The sequence below is a fragment of the Cetorhinus maximus genome, chromosome 26, assembly GCF_964194155.1.
Source record: "Cetorhinus maximus chromosome 26, sCetMax3.hap1.1, whole genome shotgun sequence".
Classification (NCBI taxonomy): domain Eukaryota; kingdom Metazoa; phylum Chordata; class Chondrichthyes; order Lamniformes; family Cetorhinidae; genus Cetorhinus; species Cetorhinus maximus.
In genome coordinates, this window is record NC_135904.1 from 12765114 (window position 1) to 12786379 (window position 21266).

The window sequence follows — 21266 nt, forward strand, 5'->3', positions numbered from 1 at the left end:
TTTTTTGAGTCTTTACTGGGGGTTTTCTATCCCCCCCTTTTAAGTACTGTGCACTCCACAACTTGAAGATTAAGATATTCATCAAAGGCTTCTAATATTTCATTGAAGCTGCTAGAGGATTCATCAATGCCTTGTATTAGATTACTTCTTCTGCAAATACATCAAATGCCTATAAATATGTATTAACTTGTACTTTTTCTGATTTATGACTTTATCCTGATATACTACTGTAATCTAAAAATTCTCTTTTCCAAGATGCCCAATTTTGGGTCTGGTTTGGCCCTTGCCTAAGCTTAAATTTGTCTGATAGTTTTAATTTACTATCTGTGGCTAGTTTTCATTGCCTCATTAAATTATTTCTCTTCCAAGATGGCGCCACAGTAACCATTTTATTCTTCTCTTTGTTCTTCCCACGCTGGTCAGGTTTTGGCAGGCTCCTATTGCACTGACAGGCGCTGTTTTTTAAAACTTATTCTCTCTGCAGGAAACCTTTAAAACAAGAAGCCTGCATCATCTACCAGATTTTGAAGTCAGAGAAAATATACTGCAAGGTGATTTTTAAGCTCTGCCTTCAGTTTTAAAACTTTTTTTTCATTCAGTCAAACTCGGCCATGATGTGTTATGGTGCCGGCAGTAGATCCGTTGCTGCAGCCTTCTGAATTTCAAGATGACGTCGCTGTTCACTTGGAGACAAAGGCCGGAATTTTCCGGCCCCATTGGCGTTGGGTGTCATGGTGGGCTGGAGAGGGGTACAATATGCTGAGAAGGCCAAAACTTGGTTTCACGCTGTCGTGAAACCAGTTTGCAATTGTCTGCTCCACCCATCAATGGCGGGCTGTGTTTCCCACCGCCGCATGTCAGGAACCTAATTTCAATACTTTAGCATCTCATTCTCAGCTCTACTCATTGGAATCAACCCCCCCACATCAAATTTACTGCCCACATTGGCGTGACTTCAGAACGGTGTGCTTCACGACTGCCTTTAAAAGGCGTGCACCTGGCGACCTGAACTTCAAGGGGAACTCAGAGGTGAGCACACACAACCTTGTGCAGTGCTCGTGAGCATTGCCCATAGGACATCCAGGAAGAAGCGCAGCGCATTCGTAGGGGGCACAGGCAGGTCACTTTTTCCCAGCTGGCTTTCAGTGTGGTGCTGGGACAAGGGCTCCAGTGCGGTTCAGGCCGGAGGGTGAGGGGGTGTGGGGGCAAGGCAGTACAGACTGAAGGAAGTACTCAAGCACATGCTGGTGGTGGTGGTGAGGGAAGTAGCCACGCATTTGGAAAAGCTTGTCAAAAGTGAACTTTATCCTGCACTGAGACCGTTCAGCATGCAAAGCAAAAGCATGAAAGTGCCACCAAATGCTCCAGAACTTTTCACCCCTTGGGCACAGACTGCACATTAATATCCATTTTAGGGAACAACAGAGCAATTGGCTGACTGAGCAAGTTGAATCCCCTTGCGAAAGGTGGCTATGGCGCAATCACTGGTGGAGGTGCTCAGAGCTCCTTGCAATGTCTTTATTAAGGTTTGGACCAGTATCCATCATGGCTCAAGCTAACAGCACAGCCTTGCAGTGCGGGATAAGAGAATGCCTGCACTTGAGCTGAGAGCACAGCATGCAGTCCAGTGGCTGAAGCTGCCACCAATTGGTCAAGTGGACTGGGCCGGAGGTTAGTGGAGTTTCAGATAGCCAATGAGTGCACTACACAATGGCCATCCAAGTGGTGGCCAGTATGTGTGAAGGGGCCTTCAGACTTAACCAAGAGAGGTTCTAAGGATACTTATGCTAACCCATGCATTTCTCTCTTTGATCCTGCAGGAGGAGAACATCAGGATCATGGAGCCTGGTGATTTAGCGATATGCCTCATGGTTTACAGGGAGCAGAGAAGAAGAAGAAAAAAGCGGCAGAGGCACCTGGCTCAGCAAAGGGAGGAGCACCTCCCTCAAGATGAAGGGGTGGCAGGGCCTGCTGCACACGCAGCTGAAGATCCACAGCGAGCCGTCGCTCATAGGTACCTCGCTAGACCCTGGGTCTATAGATGGCGCTTGTCATTCCTGCAGATGACTGAGAACCAGTGTCAGCAAAGACAGCGCATGTCTAGGGAACTGGTTGGTCACATATGTCACATGCTGCAGTATTTGGCGCCACAGGGCCATGGAGGACATCCACTGTCAGTGGCTGTGAACATTACACTGGTGCTCAATTTTTACACCAGTGGCTCCTTCCAGGACTCCGCAGGTGACATGTGCTGGATTTTGCAAGCCCCCACGCACAAGTGTATCCAGGAGGTCACAGATGCCATCTTCACGAAGGCATAGAACTTTGTGCATTTTGCTGGGATCAGGAAGCAAGAGCTCTGGGGTTTATGCAGAGCTCAGGTTTTCCACAGGTGCAGGGTACCATCAACTGCACTCACATGGTGCTTTGATCTCTGTGGCAACAAGCGCCAACTATGTCAACCGCAAGGGCTTCCATTCGCTGAATGTCCAACTGGTGTGCGACCACTACATATGTATCCTACAGGTCTGCACATGATTCCCCAGAAACATCCACAACTCCTACATCCTTAGTAGGCCTCAGATCCCTGACATCTTCCAGGATACAGAGAGGCTGCAGGGTTAGCTCCTCGGGGACAAGGGCTACCCACAGCAGACATGGCTGATGACACCTGTGCGGCACCCTCAGAGTGCAGCTGAACAATGGTATAATGAAGCTCATGCCGTGACCTGGATTTTGGTGGAGCAAACGATAAGCATTTTGATAATTAGGTTCCGGGGCCTCAACAGGTCCGGTGGAGCACTGCAATACGGTCCTCAGAGGTGTCGCACATCATCGTTGCTTGCTGCGCGCCCCACAACCTGGTGCTGTAACTGGGGGAGGACCTGGCTGATGAGGATATAGAGGAGCTGCACATCTCCTCCAATGAGGAGGACATCAAAGGGGATAATGATGATGAGGTCCTCAAAGGTGGGGATGCTGACGATGAGGCCATCGCACTGGCCAGACGAGACAGGTGTGCTCAGGAGGCCCTTTCTGCTGCAAGATTCGTGGAGGATGATGACGAGATGCAGTGAGGACAGTCCTGACATCCTCACCTTACATCTATGAACACTTGACTCCTGTGCGGGTGATGGCAGTGCACATACCCTCAGTGCTCAGGCTCATGTCATGGAGACGCAGTGGAGGGCCTAATAGCTGCTAGATTCCAGAAGGATAATGACATGCAGTGAGGACACTCCATAGATCTTCACATAGCCTCTGTGTTATGGCACAGCCGATGGTAAATGCTGAGCTGCTCAAATCCCAATGGGAAACTTGAAACAACTGCCATAACTGTTTTGCAATTTGTATATATTTTGAGATGTGTGCCTTGAATTCAGTAGTAATAAGACCACCGAGTCTTATAGGTTTCTTACAAAGCTAAATTAAACCTTTATTAATAGAATAAGTGATTTTAAGTACATACATAGATCTACAAATTACTACTATGATAACTTCTAAATCCCCTAGTTAATCTAACTCCCAGATACACTTTCGTTAAGGCAACAGTAAGACACAGATTTTAACAGACCCAGACAAAGTACACACCCTGGACTGTTGAATTCAAAATGAGTTTTCTCACCTTCGGTTCCTTGTGGACAGCAGCTTGAGGTTTAGATGCTGAAGGCTTTTCACACTTGTGTTAGATCTTATAATGCCTGCCTTTACACACAGCCTTCTCTCCTTTAAACATATTTTCCCCTTTGAATACAAATTCCCATTGTTTCACTATGTCTTTGGACTTTACCTCTCTAATAATAAAAAAATCTATCATAGTACCAATTCTACCAGTAACCTTTGGGAAAAATAAATACACAGTTTCTTAACTTCTCCTGGCTAGGTGAAATATTTCACCCCCACCTTTTGAATTCAAGTTAGTCTGGTTTATTTAAAAATGCAAATGTTCCCTCTGCACCTTACATTCTAAAACTTCCCCAATGTTTAGCTACTTAATATTTCAAACCTAGCTTATCTTCTGATACATCAAAATCTTCAGACCAGCCACCTTTAATTCAATTAAGTCACACACACATGCACAGAGACAGACATAGATACAGACTCCACTATTACTCTACTTTACAACAAATTTAACATTATGAAAATTATTATATCTTCCTGACATCCCACCCTTATTAAAAAATGAACCATCATAATTTAAAAAGACAGCTTCATTTTCTGAACCCATCTTACATTACTGCCTATACTTATTACTATATTACATTACAAGGACATGTGTTAACATAACAATATATCCAATCTTTGGTATCAACAGAAATCATTCTAGTCCAGCACACAGTTTTTAAATGTCCAAATTTCCCTTAAAGCTTCAAACTCTTGACAATGCATCTGCAATCATATTTTCTCATCCCGCCACCCGTATAACCTGTAGATTAAATGGGTGCAGTATTAAACTCCGTCCTAATAGCCTTGCACATCTATTTCAAAATTTGTCCAGAAACTTTAAATTTTAAAGGATTGTGGTCTGTATAAACAATTGTTTCTGACAAATTGTTTGCAACATAAATCTCAAAATGCTGCAACATTAACACCAAACCCAAAGGCTCCTTTTCAATCATTGAATATCTTCCTGACGTATATTCAACTTCTGTGAAAAATACCCTATCTGTTTTTCAATTCCAGTGTCATCTTCTTGTAACAGCATAGCCCCAATACCTATATCTCTTACATCAACAGCCAACTTAAATTGCTTGGTGTAATTGGATACTGCCAAAACTGGTGTCATAGTTAATATAGTTTTCAAACTGTCAAATGTCTCCTGACACTCCTGTGACCATTGAAACTTCTTATTCTTTTTAATAGTTCAGCCAATGGAACAACCTCACTGTTAAAATTTGGTACAAATTTCCGATAAAACCCACTTATGCCCAGAAATCTCAAAACTTCTCACTTTGTTGTAGGCATAGGGAAATCCACGATAGCCTTGATTTTCACATCTCTCAGAACCACCTTACCATGTCCAATGGTAAGGCCTAGATATGTAACTTGCGCTTTTACAAATTCACTTTTGGCAAGTTCATCACCAAAGTAGCTTTCTATAATTGAGTAAACAATTCTTCCAGATGTTGTAAATGCTCCTCTCACATCTGACTGAAAACTATCAAGTCATCAATATACACTGCACAATTGCCCAGACCTGCAAGTACTTTGTCAGTCTTTGAAATGCTGCAGGTGCATTTTTCATACCAAAAGGCATGACTTTAAACTGATATAGTCCATTTGGTGTCAGAAAAGCCAATATTTCCTTTGCTCTTTCCAATAACCACACTTGCCAATACCCTTTTAACAAGTCAATCTTTGTGATAAATTTTGAATGTCCCACTTTCTTAATACAATCTTCCAACCGTAGTATAGGATATGAATCCACTTTTGTCACCACATTCACCTTTCAATAGTCCACACACTGTCTTTGTGTTCCATCCAGTTTTGGTTCCAGCACAGTATGGCAAACTCTAGTTACTGCAACTACACTCAACTATGTCATTTTGAAACCTGAATTCAATTTCTTTCTGTACTTGTGATAACTTTGCTGGATTTAATATATGATGATGTTTCCTTAGCAAAGATGAAACTTCTGCACATACATCATGTATAGCTAAATTTGTCCTTCCCAACTTATTTATGCAAATAGATTTTTGTGACCGCAATAGCTTCTCCAAATCACTTCGACACTTGTCTGGAAGGTAACTCGATATTACATTTAAATTTTCAAGTATCTCCTCATTATCCAATTTGATTAGAGGAAAATCAATTTCAGAATACCGCATTTCTACTTCTTTCTCATTATCTGCCACCACTAACACCTCCTTTTGGTCCCCTTCCCTGTCAAAGTACTTTTTAAGCATATTTACATGACACACCCTCTGCTTCTTTCTTCAATCTTGAGTATTTATTAAATAATTTACTTCATTCAACTTCTTTTCCATCCTGTAAGGCCCACTATACCTTGTCTTTAACCAGCACTGGTAACAGAACTAGTACTTTTCCCCCAGCAACAAAACTACATGCTGTAGCTTTCATGTCTGCATTCACTTTCATCACTTGCTGTGATATCTTCAAATGTTCCCTAGCCAACTCACATGCTCTGTCCAATCCCTCTCTGAAGTTTGATACATAATCCAGGAGAGTAGTTTCTGCATTTTGACCACCAATTTCTCATGAATCAATTTCAATTGTCCTCTCACCTCATGACCATAAACTAGTTCAAAAGGACTAAAACCAGTTGATGCTTTAGGAGCTTCCCTAAAGGCAAATAACAAGAATGGAATTCCTGTATCCCAATCCTGTGGATAATCCTGACTATAGGCCCATGCCATCTTTCCAAAGCCCCTTGTGACTCAGGCTGGTAAACTGTTGACTGCAAGTGTTTTATTCCCAAACTGTTCATTACTTCCTTAAATAGCTGTGACATGAAATTTGAACACTGATCTGATTGTATTTCTTTAGGTAAGCCATATCTTGTAAAACATTTAGTTAACTCTTCCATTAGTTTCTTTGTTGTAATATTTCTCAAAGGTATTGCTTCAGGAAACTTGGTAGATACATCCATTAGTGTCAGTGAGTACTGATTTCCACTTTAGTCTCAGGGAGGGGTCCTGCACAAGGAATCATGACCCCAGTAAAAGGGTCTTCAAATGCTGGAATTGGAATTAAAGGTGCCGGCTTAATCACTGCTTGTGATTTCCCTATCATGTGTGACATGTTCTACAGACTTTGACTACATCCCTGTGCAATCCAGGCCAATAAAAATGTTTTTGTATTTTCACCAGTGTTTTTCTAATTCCTAAATGCCCTCCCATTGGAATTTCATGAGCTATCCTCAGAATCTCATTTCTATATCCAAAAGGTATTACAATCTGATGCACCTCCCTCCAGCTTTCATTTTCTGAAGCATGATAAGGCCTCAATTTTCTCATTAAAACATTACCCTTAAGGTAATAACATTCTGGAATACATTTTGCCGCTGATTCTGAGTAAGCTGTCTGATATAACTGTTTTATTTGTAAATCTTTTTTCTGTAAATCCACTAATTGTCTTGAGTTAAACGCCTCAGCTGAATTGTCCTCTGTTCTTTCCTCCTGAACAACTTTATCAAACACAGTGTCAGCTAATTGGACTTCCACACCTACTCTCTGCCTTTGAACTTCTTGTTCTTCTTGTTTCAACCTATGAACCTGTGATCTTGTTATCACACAATCTGGGAACAATCCAGGATGCTCTCATTGCAACACTTCTGTTGAAAACACTTCTACAGGCTGCTCAACTACCATGGACATCACCCACATCTGGGACTCACTATATTATTACCCAAAATAAATTGAACCTCTGCAATGGGCAATTTTTCCACTACTCCAACAATCTGATACATCAAAGCCTTCAGACTAGCTGCCTTTAATTCAACTGCGTCTCACACACCTTTGTCAGCCTTCAGAACCTGACCCCTTCAGGAGCACAGTGTCACCAGTCACAGATGCTGAAGAGATGGGGGGCCAGCCCCACCTCAAAAGTGCTGAGAGCACACAGAGAGGATGATGGAACTCTGTGACGCTTGCCAATGACATTATAGCAGCAATAACAAACACCATTGAGGTGCAGGCATCACTAATGCATTCAGTGAGTGTGATGCCGGACCATCACTTTGGTCTGAAGGTTGCACACTGCATAGGGAAGACACCTGGATTGAGACACCTGCCTTTATCTTGTGCAGGAACCAAGGTTTCACATCTGAGTGATATGAGCACTGCTCATCATAACAAGGAACCATAGGGAAAGAGACATTATTGGGAGTCTATTTACAAAAGTGAACATTATGTACAAGTGATTAACACCCATGCCCAGACTGTGCAACTGCATCTTCTTAACCTTCCTAAACCTGCCGTTACCTCTTAGTGTTCCCCTGACGTCCACAGTGGAGGTGGAGGCAGCCTGCTGACTGCTATGCCCTACCTGTGTTGACCTTGGTGGTCGTCCTCTGGAGGGCCAAGAACTGGAGGGCCTCGGCCTCCTTTTGGGGTACTGCTGAGTGGCAGGTGCACCCTCCTAGGCCTGTGAAGCTGGAACCGCTGGGGTCACAGGAAGAGGGGGTTCGGATGGGCCAGACACTCCCTATGGGGTGCCCAAGGCCCCTGGCTGACTCCTTGAGGAGAAGGGGAAGCTGGAGTGAGATCGAGCTGCCCCACACCCCTATCGCGTTGACATTGCTGGAGGCCAACTATGGCATCAGTGATGGAATTCAGCCTGTGTAGCAGTGTAGGACCAAGATCTCCATGGCACACTTCATCCTACCAGTGTTGATCTCGGTGTGTTGGCATGCCGGTGCTATCACCTCAGGCTGAAGGCAGATGGAATTCTCCATCATACCTTGCAATCTGAGGGGTGCAGTGGACATCCCTTCCTGATGTTCCCGAGCTTGCCTTTGCATCTCCAGCAATGGGGGTATGACCGAGTTCAGCGGCTCCTCATCTGATTCAGGCTCAGCAGATTTATGGTCTCCAGCAGTCCTCCAAGTGCCGGAAACCTGGGATGGCCTTGCCTTCGCCTGCTGTGGATCAGACATTGCGATGTGCTCACCAGATTGTGACCCCAAGGCTACTCTAGAACTAGATCCCACTGATGTGTGTGTCTCTGCGCTGGTGGAGGGTGTGGGTGAGTGCTTTGACCGGTCTTCAACTAGGGTGTCATCAGATTCTTCTTCTGAGGTATTTTCGGGGCTTGAGTCGAGGAGCTGGGTCATGGACCCCCTCAGCTGCTTCCCAGATGTGCCTGCAAAAGCAAGGAAAGATAATTAGTGCATGGCAGGGGACTGCAGAACAAGGATGCTCACTCACAGCATATTTGTCTGATGGATATTGCACTGCTGGATCCTCACTTCATTGAGCACTGCCGACCTCACTGTCAGCACAGGAACAGTCCAGATTGTCGTGGGCCAGCTGGATGACTCTGTGAGTCTGTGAGGACCTTGATGTTGGGCATTCCTCCACCAGTCTGCGACCTCTCCCTTTTGTTGTGTGCCAGCCTCTCCTGCATGAATACAGATGGAGAGAGTGTAGGGAGGACGCCTGCCAGGCCAGATGAGAAGGATGCTTGGCCTGTGTGGGTGTTGAGTGGTGCCATGGACAGGATGAGGACACGGTCCGCAGTGCTGATGAAGGTGTGTGTGAGAGAGTGAATGGTGATGTCCCTTGAACTGGCAGTGTGAGATCCCTGTGGATGTGTGATGGGTTTGTAGTGTGTGAGTTGAGAGTGATGAGAAGAGTGACTTACCCTGGAGGAACAGAGGAAATCATTCATCCTCTTTCGCACTGGGTAGCTGTCCTCACTCACAGGGTGTTACGCTGACCACTGCTGCCACTACCATGCTGGATTGGTGACCTTGCTTGCTGGTCTTCGTCTAGAGCGGGGTAGAGGATGTCACGGTGGGCCTCCACTGTATCCAGTAGGTGCCCATTGGAGGCGTTGCTAAATTTGGGGGCAGCATGTTTCCTTCCTTTGGAAGTCATGACTTTGCAGCAGCTTCCGATCCCTTAGAGAGTGCTAGTTCTGAGCAGGGGCGCTCAGATTACTGAAGACCTGAGGTGATGGCAGGGCAGGTGAATCAGAAGCTGCCCCACCAGCGATCCAGCGTGTTTCCCAGGAATGCATTGTTAATGAGGCGCCAAAACCCGCCATTGCAGACGGGTAAAATAACTTCTTTCATGCCCACTACTGCACTTAGTGCAAATCTGGGATGATTCTGCCCAAAGGGATTTCCTGCGCTTGCCGGTTTTGGCGGGCTCTGCTACAATGGCGATTGCGCTCAGCTTGAAAAAAAATCAATTGCTGCCTGGAACGGAGTTTTCTTGCTCAGCGTTTACGTTTAAAGTCACAAGTTCATCAAGTCCTGGCTTTTCCTTGCCTTTAGCTGGATTAAAAAGTTGCGATTCTTCTGGAGTTTTTGATTAATTATTCATAATTTTTTTTGGAGCAAGCCAGGTGTTAAGGTGCTGCCTTGGGTTTTTAGTGATGGCTTTTTTCAAATTGTACTTCTGACTCTGAAATTTTTAAAGATTTCTCGGGACTAGGTGTAGCCTGGAATTTAAAAATAGTAGTTCAGCCTTGCTAGGTCTGCTGACTCTGTGCTACGTGATTTGAAGCTGGACTTCCAAAGGAGCTGCAATGGAGACTTCCGCTGTAGTGAGGAATTTTAAATTTCTGCCTTCTGCTTCCAAGCCTTTCTATGGAGCTTTTTTCTTGGCAATTTTAACTCTGCACCTGTGCTTCGGAAGCTTCATTTCAGGTCAGACTGCTTTGTTGAATTTTTCCTCAGTCTTCCAGAATTTTAGTTTTCCTCTGCATTTTGGGTTTTTCCACAAGCTGCCACCATATTGTAGGGTGTTGGTTCCTGTTTGGAAGGTCTGAAGACATCTTTGCAGTCATACATAGGCAATACTGTACTCAGTCCCACATTAACTTATATGTGCCAGGCCCTTATACTAAAGAGGGTTATGGGGGCAGTCAGGTAGTTGGAGTTGAGGCCACAATCAGATCAGCCATGTTCTTATTGAATGGCAGAGCAGGCTCAAAGGGCTGAAGGGCCTGCTCCTAATTCTTATGCCATTGTGAGTCACTGTATTGGGACTTGAACCTGCTTCGATTCAGAGGCAAGAGTGCTACTCACTGAGCTACTGACACATTGACCCAGAATTTGAAGAGCTTTTGATAGTGAACTGTCAGAATTCGCCATCATTACTTCTCTGATTTTGACCACAATGTCAGGATTTAGCACAAGTGCAAATTAATGCGGAAACCCTGAGGTCTCAGTCAGTTATTCACTGCTCTGCTGCAGGCTGCGCTGTGCCCCCACACCCTCCCCTAAAGCCAGTAATGTGTGAAATCAATTGATCTGGCAAAATCTTCCTCTCCTCCACTCTCATATCATTGTTTGTAACCCCATAAAAATTTAAAATAAAAACAGAAAATGCTGGAAAATCTCAGCAGGTCTGGCAGCATCTGTGGAGAGAGAAACAGAGTTAATGTTTCGAGTCCGTATGACTATTAAGTCATAAGGACTCGAAACATTAACTCTGTTTCTCTCTTAACAGATGTTGTCAGATCTGCTGAGTTTTTCTAGCAATTTCTGATTTTATTTCAGATTTCCAGCATCCGCAGTATTTTGCTTTGATCATAAAAAAATTAGCTTTGTTTAATGAAGTGTAACTGTTTTTAGTGGCCATATGAGTACAACTGAACAACTGATATAGCCCTGAGAATATAGTAGAATGTGTTAAATTTTTCCACTAGGATTAGTTACATTTTTTAAACTAGATTTTTAAAACAATCAATCTTTTTTTAAGCTTTTGTTCATGATATTTCAGCTTCTATCTTAACCCCATGTTTTTGTCCCAATCTTTATTTTGCTCTGTTTAAAATTTTTAAACGGTGGGTTGATTATAATGCTTTTCTTTTGTCGTCTGTGAACATTCTTTAATGTGATTGGCTGCTTGGACAGCTTGATGACATTACTGCTGCTAGACACAAGGGAATCCAAATTAAACAACATTACACTCAATTCCTCATCGAGAGAGGATAAGTTCTTGCCACAAAGATCGCTTAGTGGTCTATGCTCTCAGCATAGCGTTCCTTATTTGCTGTCACTTCGTTGCTGAGCACAGGTTAAGGGCCCTTGAATTGCTGGAATTTATGGAACCAATTTAGAACAATCCCAGAAACGGCCTGTCCATCCATTCTTTGCCAAAGATAAACTCTGAACAACACTGACAATCATGTATATCACCCTGAGATAAAAGAAATTTATTGTCAAGAGGTAATCAGGAAATGCGTATTGATACAAACTGGGTAAACTTCAAAAAAGTCACTGGAAATATTCAGGCTTGAAGTGTCACCACTACATCACAAGGTATTGTGTTCAGCTGAAAGCTTGTAATTTTCTGGATGGCCCTTTTACTCTCCATATCTGCCAGTTGAATATAGCTGAATTTTAAGTACTTTACGATGATTCTGATATACAAAAATTAATACTAGTGTTAATATATTCATATGATTTGCACTAAATTCCACACTCCCTTATAAAATATTTAAGCAAGACTACATATGATGGCAAAATGCTTCCCATTTTCTCCTATTTTGATCTACTCTAATTTTTATTTTTCAATAAATACCAACCAACCTTTATTAGCATTTGATACATAGGTTCAGCTTGTGTTTCACTGCTTGCAGTGATCACTGTGTGACAGTCAGCAACCCACAACTCTTTTGTTGTCTCACCTGGCACCTTAGATTGAAACCACAGGCTTTCATGCCTGAGAGGCAATAATGTGCTGAGGTCAGTAGGGTAGCTACCCTTCCGACCTTGTCCTCGTTTTCAAACCTCACCCTGTGGTTTTTGAGAGACTGTCTCTGGTTGTCTCAGCCTAACCCCGTGACACTTCAATCTAGTATATTGCTGCTCAAATTCAATTCCCCAGTCCAGTATCCTATTTCCCTGCACTTTGGAACTACCAATGCCTGCTTTCTTCCTGCTTTTGCTTCTTTACAAAGCCTCTTACAAACTTCCCCTCGCCTGAGCTTTCAGTTGCCTCACACTGCCCCCTTTCTGTTGACATCCTCTAACCCTCAATATGGCGCTGACACATGGAGAAATAATCAATAAGATTGGTGTTGTTTTGGGATTGGGCTCAGGTTATAGAATCTATATTAATGGCAGGACTGGTAGGAAGACACTGAGTAATCAATCCCTAAGCTGTGAATCATGTGGTTTTGGGAGAAGGGAGGATAAAGTAGAGACATCACACTTCATTTCTAACATTAGAAAAATGTATTAATTTGGAGATGTTTTATAAGACATATTTGCACCAGTTATAAGTACATGGATCTAGCAAAGTATCACCACCTATTTGAAGTATTTCACAGACAGTGATCAGACAAAGATAAACTACACCTTTTCCTGCATCATTCAGCTTAAAAACGTTGGACACTACCTGATATCAGTAAAGCCCAGATACAAGGCAGAGCCATTCTGTTGCCATAACAACTGCAGATTCTGGTTTTGGGATGTACTGTTGAGTTGAAGCGAGGGACACATCTGTAAAGTCAGCATAGTGTTGCAGAGTTTGTCATTCTAAACCAGGGAATTCTCATTACGTACAGGAATGTACCCCTGGCACTCGATTTACTGTATTTCCTCTTTTGTATCATATATGTGTTTGCTGAGATAGATGGCAGTCTAGGATAGGTTTGCAAAATTCAGATCAGCAAATTATGTACAAACAGCCATCAAGAATTGCAATACACTCTGCAGTGTTTTCACAGCTGGGGATTGACGCTGAACTCTAACTGCAGTGGTAGGAAGCAGTACTTTACATTTAAATCTTCGCCACAAATCCCACTGCATTATTTAACGCACTCATGCCTACCCTGTAGAAAGAAAGCTCGCTCCAGATTTTGTGGTTGAATTTCTTAGACCTTCACCATTTATCCAAGATTTACTAATTGGCTGTTAATTTAATGATTAAAAAAATTCTAAGCAATATTTATTTTTAATTGACATTATTGTCAGCCTAGATAGGATATGATGCAGAAATTTTGTCAATTCAAAAGGTTCAGGAAACAATATATTGTTGGGATTTGGGAAAATACATTGTCTTGTTCAGTGCGATGACCCCAAATAAAACTAATCTACCAAACTTTCCCCCTTTTCAGAAGGTCACAGCTAATAAGTACCGAAATCTCACGTAGCAAAAAAGAAGCATCAAATTAAATAAGAATATTATCACCCCTATACACTACAACCCTCGTGGTGCCCGCTGGCCACAGAGGGGAGGCAGACAGTCTATGCAACCACACTATAGGCCTTGTCCAATGTGGACCTATGCATGGCTACCTTGGCCAAGTTCAGGACCAAACCCTTGAGGAGGTCCTCCACCTTGTCCCCCCAGCCCTCTGCATCAGATGTTCAAGAATCATGAGTGTGGGTCTAAAGATTCTAAAATAAAGCTGATGTGAGATGTCCTTTCTTCATTGCTGACCTCAGGTTCTGACATCTGAACTCTTGCACTGAGGCTGCTCAGAAAGGTGAGGATACAAGACCCTTAGTTACAGAAAAGAGTAAGGTTATACAAACAAACCAAGATCCTTCAACTTCTATACAGACATGATATGGAGTTGCAAAATGATAATAAGGGGTGCCATTGATGGAGTTGTTGCCCCTGTTTTATTATATATGGAAGACATGTTCCAACGGGATTTCCCATCTCTTGTATTGTGTCAACTAGTTCATTGGATCTCAAAATGAGGTCTGTGGACATCTTGGGGTCCATACAGACTTTCCAGGGGGTCAGTGAAATAATGCAGATGTATTTGCTGAACAGGGCCAGCCTTTTGGTTGGGTGAGATGGATGCCTGGAAGCAGACTTGGTGTGAGCTGGGTGCGGAATGCGGCTGCCACATGTGCAGTGCAGAATGGGATGGCTATCCCATCTAGGAGGGGAGCAAGCATGGAGGACCATTGACAGCAGCATGAAGATTTCTGTAAGTAAATATCTGTTTTCTTAAAGGCTGCTGCTTCTGAAAGCTCATTGTGACCCGGTATTAATGCTTAAAAATTGGTGTGACCCCAGACTGAGAGCGGGGGTGGGGGGGTGGTGTCCGAGATTTTTTGAGTGGGCGGATGAGTTGTTGAGTAGGGGGGATAATGGCTTTGCCCATAATAGTTTTGAGACTCTAATGGGGCCTTGGAGCTAAGAATGATGTGCGCACATGGAATGGAGCCTCACCTCCGATCCCAGGACTGTCCCACCATTCGCCACAGTGTTCGTTCAAAGTACCTCCTCCATTACGAGTGCATCCAAGGAAGTCCCCGATTAGCCAATCAGAGCACTGAAAGAATGACTAATCAGAGCAGCGAAAAGCTGCCCCATTGACAAACCATTTAGGAAAAATAAATTCATGTCCCGGTCAGAGTATCCGCTCAGTATCGCTGCCTTGGAGCTCGTGATTGCAAATGATCAGCCAACAATCCCGATGGGGGAATCACAGTCCACGATTTGGAAACCCCTGTTATAAAACATCCTTTACATGCAACAACTTTCGCATTATGATTATCAAATAGTATTATAATTTGGATGGGGTGTCTGTGATTACTGATTAATTTGAAAAGTGGTCCTTCCAACCAAAGATGTTTGAGAATCAGTGAACTAGTCTGTCCGACATAACCTGATTGTTATCCTCTTGTATTGATGATAACTTGTATTTATATGGTATTTTTAATGTCCAAGGTGCTTCACAGGAGCATTATTAGATAAAGGCTATATGGAACATAGAAATAGGGTGATGCCATTCAACCCCTCAATTTGTGGCAGTACTTTTGAAAGCGGATAAGTGGATTTTGGCGCTGTAAAATATTCAGTAACAGACCATACCAACTGATGCCTGTTCCCACAGTTGAAAAGAAGTTGTCAGTTTCTTTTGTGATTCTGATGACACTTGTTCATTGAATTTCCTGGAAGGTTTTGACAATGGAGGAGATGAAAGTGGTTACTTATACAGAAGAATTTGGTGGAAAATAGCAAGAATGATAACAAGAGCGCAATAAGTTAATGAACATCAACTGACTACCTCCATCAGCACTGTAAAAAAGTACAGCCACCAAAGATAGCCTTCTTTTTAAATTATGGCTTCCTGTTATCACTACAATTATATTTTAAGATGGTGGAATTGACAATAATGATCACATTTTAAGTTAAACAGCATTAAGAACATAGGAATACAGGAAGAGGAGGAAGCCATTCAGCCCTTTGAGTCTGTTCTGCCATTCAATTAGATTATGGCTGATCTGTATCTTAACTCCATTTACATGCCTTTTTGCCATAACACTTGAAAAAAGGTTGAGGAGTGACCTGATAGCGATCTTTAGAATGAGGAGGGGGTTTGATAGGGTAGCCATAGAGAAGATGTTTCCACTTCTAGAAGATTCAAAAAACTAAAGTCACAAATAAATCGAATAAGGAATTCAGGAGAAACTTCTCTGCCCAGCGAGGTAAGAATGCCACATGGATTGGTTGAGGTAAATAGTATAAATACATTTATGGGTAAACTAGATAAGTAGACAAGGGAGAAAGGAATGGAAGGATATGTTGATAGGGTGAAATGAAGAGGGATCGGAAGAGGCTCATGTGGAACGTAACAATGACAACTGTATTTATATAGTGCCTTTAATGTGATAAAATGTCTCAAGGCACATAAATGGTGGCATAAACTGAATGCCTCAATTCTCTGTAACTCGATGTTAGCTCTGAATTCCCTTGCCTAAAAAAAATCTATCAATCTGAGTTTTGAAATTTTTAATTGACCTCCTCGCCCCACCAGCCTCAACAGCTTTTTGGTTGTGTTCCAGATTTCCACAACCCTTTGATGAAGAAGCGCTTTCTGACATCAGCCCTGAACAGCCTAGCTCTAATTTTATTATGCCCCCTTCTTCTGGATTCACCCCATTCAGGATTAAGTGTCCTTCTGGAAAGGCAAATTGAAGCTCAGACCTGGTATTATCTTGTATTAGGCAACTGTGGCTACAGCGCGTAGCACATGACAAATCGATGCTTAGGCCTTTTTGGAGAGTTGTGGGTGCTCTAGATGATAACAGCAGGTAATCATGCTCAAAACCTTATGTTGATTGCCTGCAGAGTGGGTCTCTAACTGAATCCTGCTTGTACACTTCACTAGCTGGTCACTAAATGAGCAGTTAAAATAAAACAACTTCCGAGAAAGTGTTAACAGATTTGTGAAAAATGTCTTTACTCATAAAATAATGTTAAATACACGTAGAGCAAAGCTCTAGCCTAAGCTTCACGATTCTCATCTCTGTTTAGGGGTCTCTAACAGGTGAACCAAAGCCTCCGCGGAGTTAACACAACAAATCTCATCCTACACATTGGGGGTGCAGAGCATCTCGTACCAGTCAAAATAGCTCCTGTGAAACTTAAAGCAGCTTTGAGATCTACAGAGAAGCATTGGCCTGGAGATGAGCTTCAGCAGAATTTTGATTCCAGAATTGTTTCTAAAGAAGCTTGGTTTGGGACAGAGTAGCAAATTTTTTTGTGTTCATAAAAATGAGGATTAATAAAGCTGAGGAATTGTTAATGTTCAGTGTTCTGTAATTAGGTATAGCATGAGGTAGGAGCAGGTAAATAACCCCTCCACACCACCTAAATGATGTAACTTAACCTCAGAAGGGATCCCTACTGCATCATTGTGACATCTCCAGCTCCCACACTAATTATTGATGCTAACTGGTCATAGATGCCATATCTTTTATTGTTGAGACTTATATCTGCCAAAATTGGATTGCGACTACTCAGACTCATTTCACTTAAGACCCTTAACATCCAGGAAAAGAGTCAACATAAGCAGGATCCAAACCAAGGTCCCAAAGGTGCTAATCCAGCCTTTACCAAAGAAAGGAGATGTTTGACCAATCAGTGTGAACTTAATTTGAACCCAGTGATGGAAGTTCAGTGAGCTAAACTCAGTGGTCAGAGAGGGAGAAACCTTCATCTGAACATTCTGGGATATGAACTCTGATCCTCTCAGAAAATGATGGTGTATTGATCAGTTACATCATATTGCCCTTCATCATGCGAAAGGGAACTTTCACATCACCAATCAGGGAAGAAAAGACATCCAGGTTTCAACCATTTTACCCAGTTATAAAAGGAGAGTGTGTGGATGGCATGATCCTTCATCAGCGACAAGGGGCCTTCATCCCATCAAGCTGAGCTGGATTAGAAGCAGGTCCCAGGGATGAAAGGATAGTGCATTAACCCCCTTCATCTGAGAGATGAGACATTCACATCATCATCCTGAGGCATGAATTCAGGTCCCAGTGGTGAAGGGAATCTGCTGACCATCTACATCACACAACCCTTCGCCAGAGAGGAGAGGCTTTCATTCCCAGCATTCTAGGCTGGATTGGAAACCAGAAAGGACAGTGTTCTGGCCCATTATGCCATCCATTCCTAGATATTTTTAAAGAAGTTTTTTCTTAGGTTTTCTAAGATTGCTAAAATGATTCAATTGGTACCACAAAAACCTACTACTGCTGCACTTTTTTTCTGGAAAAGATTTGCTCTACAGTAAAAGTACAGCAGCTGCTTAATGTCAAATTCCCCTGCTGAGCAGACAGATGGTTGGTGCACTCCTCGGGTATTTTTCTTGGTCGTGTCTACTTTTCAGCGATGGCCCCATGCACAGCACGTTGGAGGAGAGCAGTGATATCATCATTTATGCAAGGTTTCTGATGCAAGGAATGGTTGGGATTCAGGTCAGAAGCTTTGGTTCTATCCTCAGGGATGCTTCATAAAGACTTTCTTCATCCATGACATTTGAATGGACCAGTAAATAGCTTGTCACCTGATTGAAACAAAACAAGAAGAATCCTATGAGGACTTGGTGATTTTGAAATGAATGTTGTTGGTCATAGCAGTTGACAAGCATGCAAATGAAATCTTTCTATAGTCCACAACCTGACCAGAGTAAAGTTCTGAATTGCATTTGATTATAGTTGAAGACATGCAGCATGTCCAATTTACAGTCTGAGGCCCAATTTCATTGTCGACCTGAGAAATCTAATAGGTAGCCCAATATTGTTGCCTCTTCAGTTGAAAACCACACTTACTGAGGTATCTAGGTATCTGGAGTTTACTTTCCACCCTTTATTTTTTAGATGTGGATGTCATCGGCGAGGCATTAAGAGTCAACCATGTTGTATGGGACTGGAGTAACATCTAGGCCAGACTGAGAAGGGTGACAGGTATCCTTCCCTGAGGGACATCAGTGAAACATTTGGGTTTTTAACAACAATCATGAGGGATGAGGGATTTTAACCACAAGATTAGGTTGGACAGCTGGGGTTGTTCTCCTCGGAGCAAAAGAGATTGAGGGGTAATTTGATAGAGGTGTACAAGATTATGGCAGGTTTATAAGGTAGACAAAGAAAAGCTGTTCCCATTAACCGATGGTACAAGGTCTAGGGGACACAGATTTAAGGTTTTGGTCAAGAGGTGTAGAGGATAATATGAGGAAGAAATTTTTGTGCAGCAAGTGGTAATAACCTGGAACTTGCTGCCTATGAGGATGGTGGAAATGGAGACAATTAATGATTTCAAAATGAAATTGAATGGGCACTTGAGGGAAATAAACTTGCAGGGTTATTGCGACAGAGTGGGGGAATAGTTCTGACTGGATTGCTCTACAGAGAGGCAGCATGGTCTTGATGGGCTGAATGGCCTCCTTCAGTGCTGTAATGACTCTGACTCCAGCAGCTTCTCAGCCATTGTGCCACCCCACAAATTAGCAGACTTTTAAAATTCTTTCATGTAATGTGAGCGTTGCTGGCCAGGCCAGCATTTATTGCCCATCCCTAATTGCCCTTGAGAAGGTGGTGGCAAGCTGCCTTCTTGAACTATTGCAGTCCATGTAGTATAGGTATACCCACAGTGCTGTTAGCAAGGAAGTTCCAGGATTTTGACCAAACGACAGTAAAGGAATGGCAATACAGTTCCAAGTTAGTGTATTGAATTCAAACTCCCATCTTAGAATTATAGGATTTGAACTCATGACCTCTTGTTTGCTAGTCCAGTATCCTAACCATGTATGCAACTCACTATCCTTCATCACTACCTTTTCCACTCAGAATCCCATGTACTTGGTTACTGGGGCTGCTCTGTATCTTAAATGTTGGTTGCAGAGTGGTCAGAAGTTCCACTGAAACAAAAGCTTTGTAGCTATTTAAAAACAAAAAGTTTCCATCCATGTTCACTCTGGTGGGACCTGGCAGCAATTTAGCAGAGTAAGGGGAAGCAGTATCAGGCAGTTTTATATCTCTTGTGTGAAGGTTTATTCTTTAAAGAAAGATAACTACCATTTCACTTCTCTTCCTCCAATCATCTCCCTCCCCCTTTCCCAGACTGGTTATTTCAGATTTCGTGTAGTGGTCATTGTGTAGAGCTGTCCCACCATTTCCCTCTCACAAGACACTAAACTATGGTACAACAGAAAGAAGTTCAGCACATTGTTTAAAACATTTTATTTTGTTAATTTGGGATGATAGGATTGCATCTCCCCAAGGAAATGCTGTGATAAAGAGATGCAGGATGTGGATTCACATCCAGGATGCTCAATGTAACAAGTTCCAGAGTTGGATCTGCTATCAGTCTGAAGGGCTATGTAGAGGTCAAAGGGTAATCAATCCTCCACCTCCCAACCCCCACAGAATCTGAGGAAAATATCTCAGCAAGCATGTGCTTCCTAGCACTGGGCTTGAAAACAGTTCCCTTGAAAAAAGAACAGGATAAGGGAAATGAGGAAATGGAGAATAACGTTTTAAAAATGCTGCAGGCCCAGCAGGTTTATTGGGTAATTCAGGGTTGTGACCTTCAATATATTGTGATCCATAAACTCTCCACCATTTTGCAATTTCCTGCTTTAGGATTCCTTTATCCACATTCATCTCCTTAGTCGACAGTGTGCCCAAGCCAACTCTTTCCAGACCCTAAAATGAAAGAAAATACTGCGGATGCTAGAAATCTGAAATCAAAACAGAACATGTTGGAAAGACACAGCACGTCTGACAGCACCTGTGTAGAGAGAAACAGAGTTAACGTTTCGCATCCCTACGACTTCTTCTGAACTCTGAACGTTAACTCTTTTTCTCTCTCCACAGATGCTGTCAGATCTGCTGAGTTTTTCTGCACCTTCTGTTTTTATTTCTTTCCAGGCTCCCCTTAATTTAAAAAAAGTTCTCAGGATGCGGGCATCGCTGGTAAGGCCCATCTCTAGTTGCCCCTTGAGAAGGTGGTGGTGAGCCACCTTCTTGAATTGCTGTCACACATGTAGTGAAGGAACACCTACAGAGCTGTATAGGGAGAGAGTCCCAGGATCTTGACCCAGAGACCATGACGGGTATATGTCCAAGTTTGGATAGTGTGTGAACTCAGAGGGAAAGCACTGGTTTAGTTGTGAAAACAGTCTGCATATCCATCCTTCCTGCAGCAGATGGTGAGGTCAGACAGACCTGAAAAATGGGAAATAATTTGGCAGGAAATGAGTTTAAAATAAAATCTAAAAATTGGGTAAAAATAAATATGTGTATTAAAAGGCTATTGCTCAAGTAGTGCCGTGCTGTCAGAGCTATCATTCTTTGAACAAGATGTTAA

General features: G+C 42.7%; 1 protein-coding gene across 1 annotated transcript in view; it reads right to left on the minus strand.

Annotated features, from left to right (window-relative positions):
* Window positions 1–16825: 16825 nt before the first annotated feature.
* rasgrf1 (Ras protein specific guanine nucleotide releasing factor 1) overlaps window positions 16826–21266 on the minus strand; it is a 109651-nt gene continuing 105210 nt past the window's right edge. Inside the window, exon 28 of the mRNA XM_078529921.1 lies at window positions 16826–18462. Within this exon, the coding sequence (XP_078386047.1) occupies window positions 18370–18462 (93 nt within the window). The 3' untranslated portion in view covers window positions 16826–18369. The remainder of the gene's footprint in view (window positions 18463–21266) is intronic.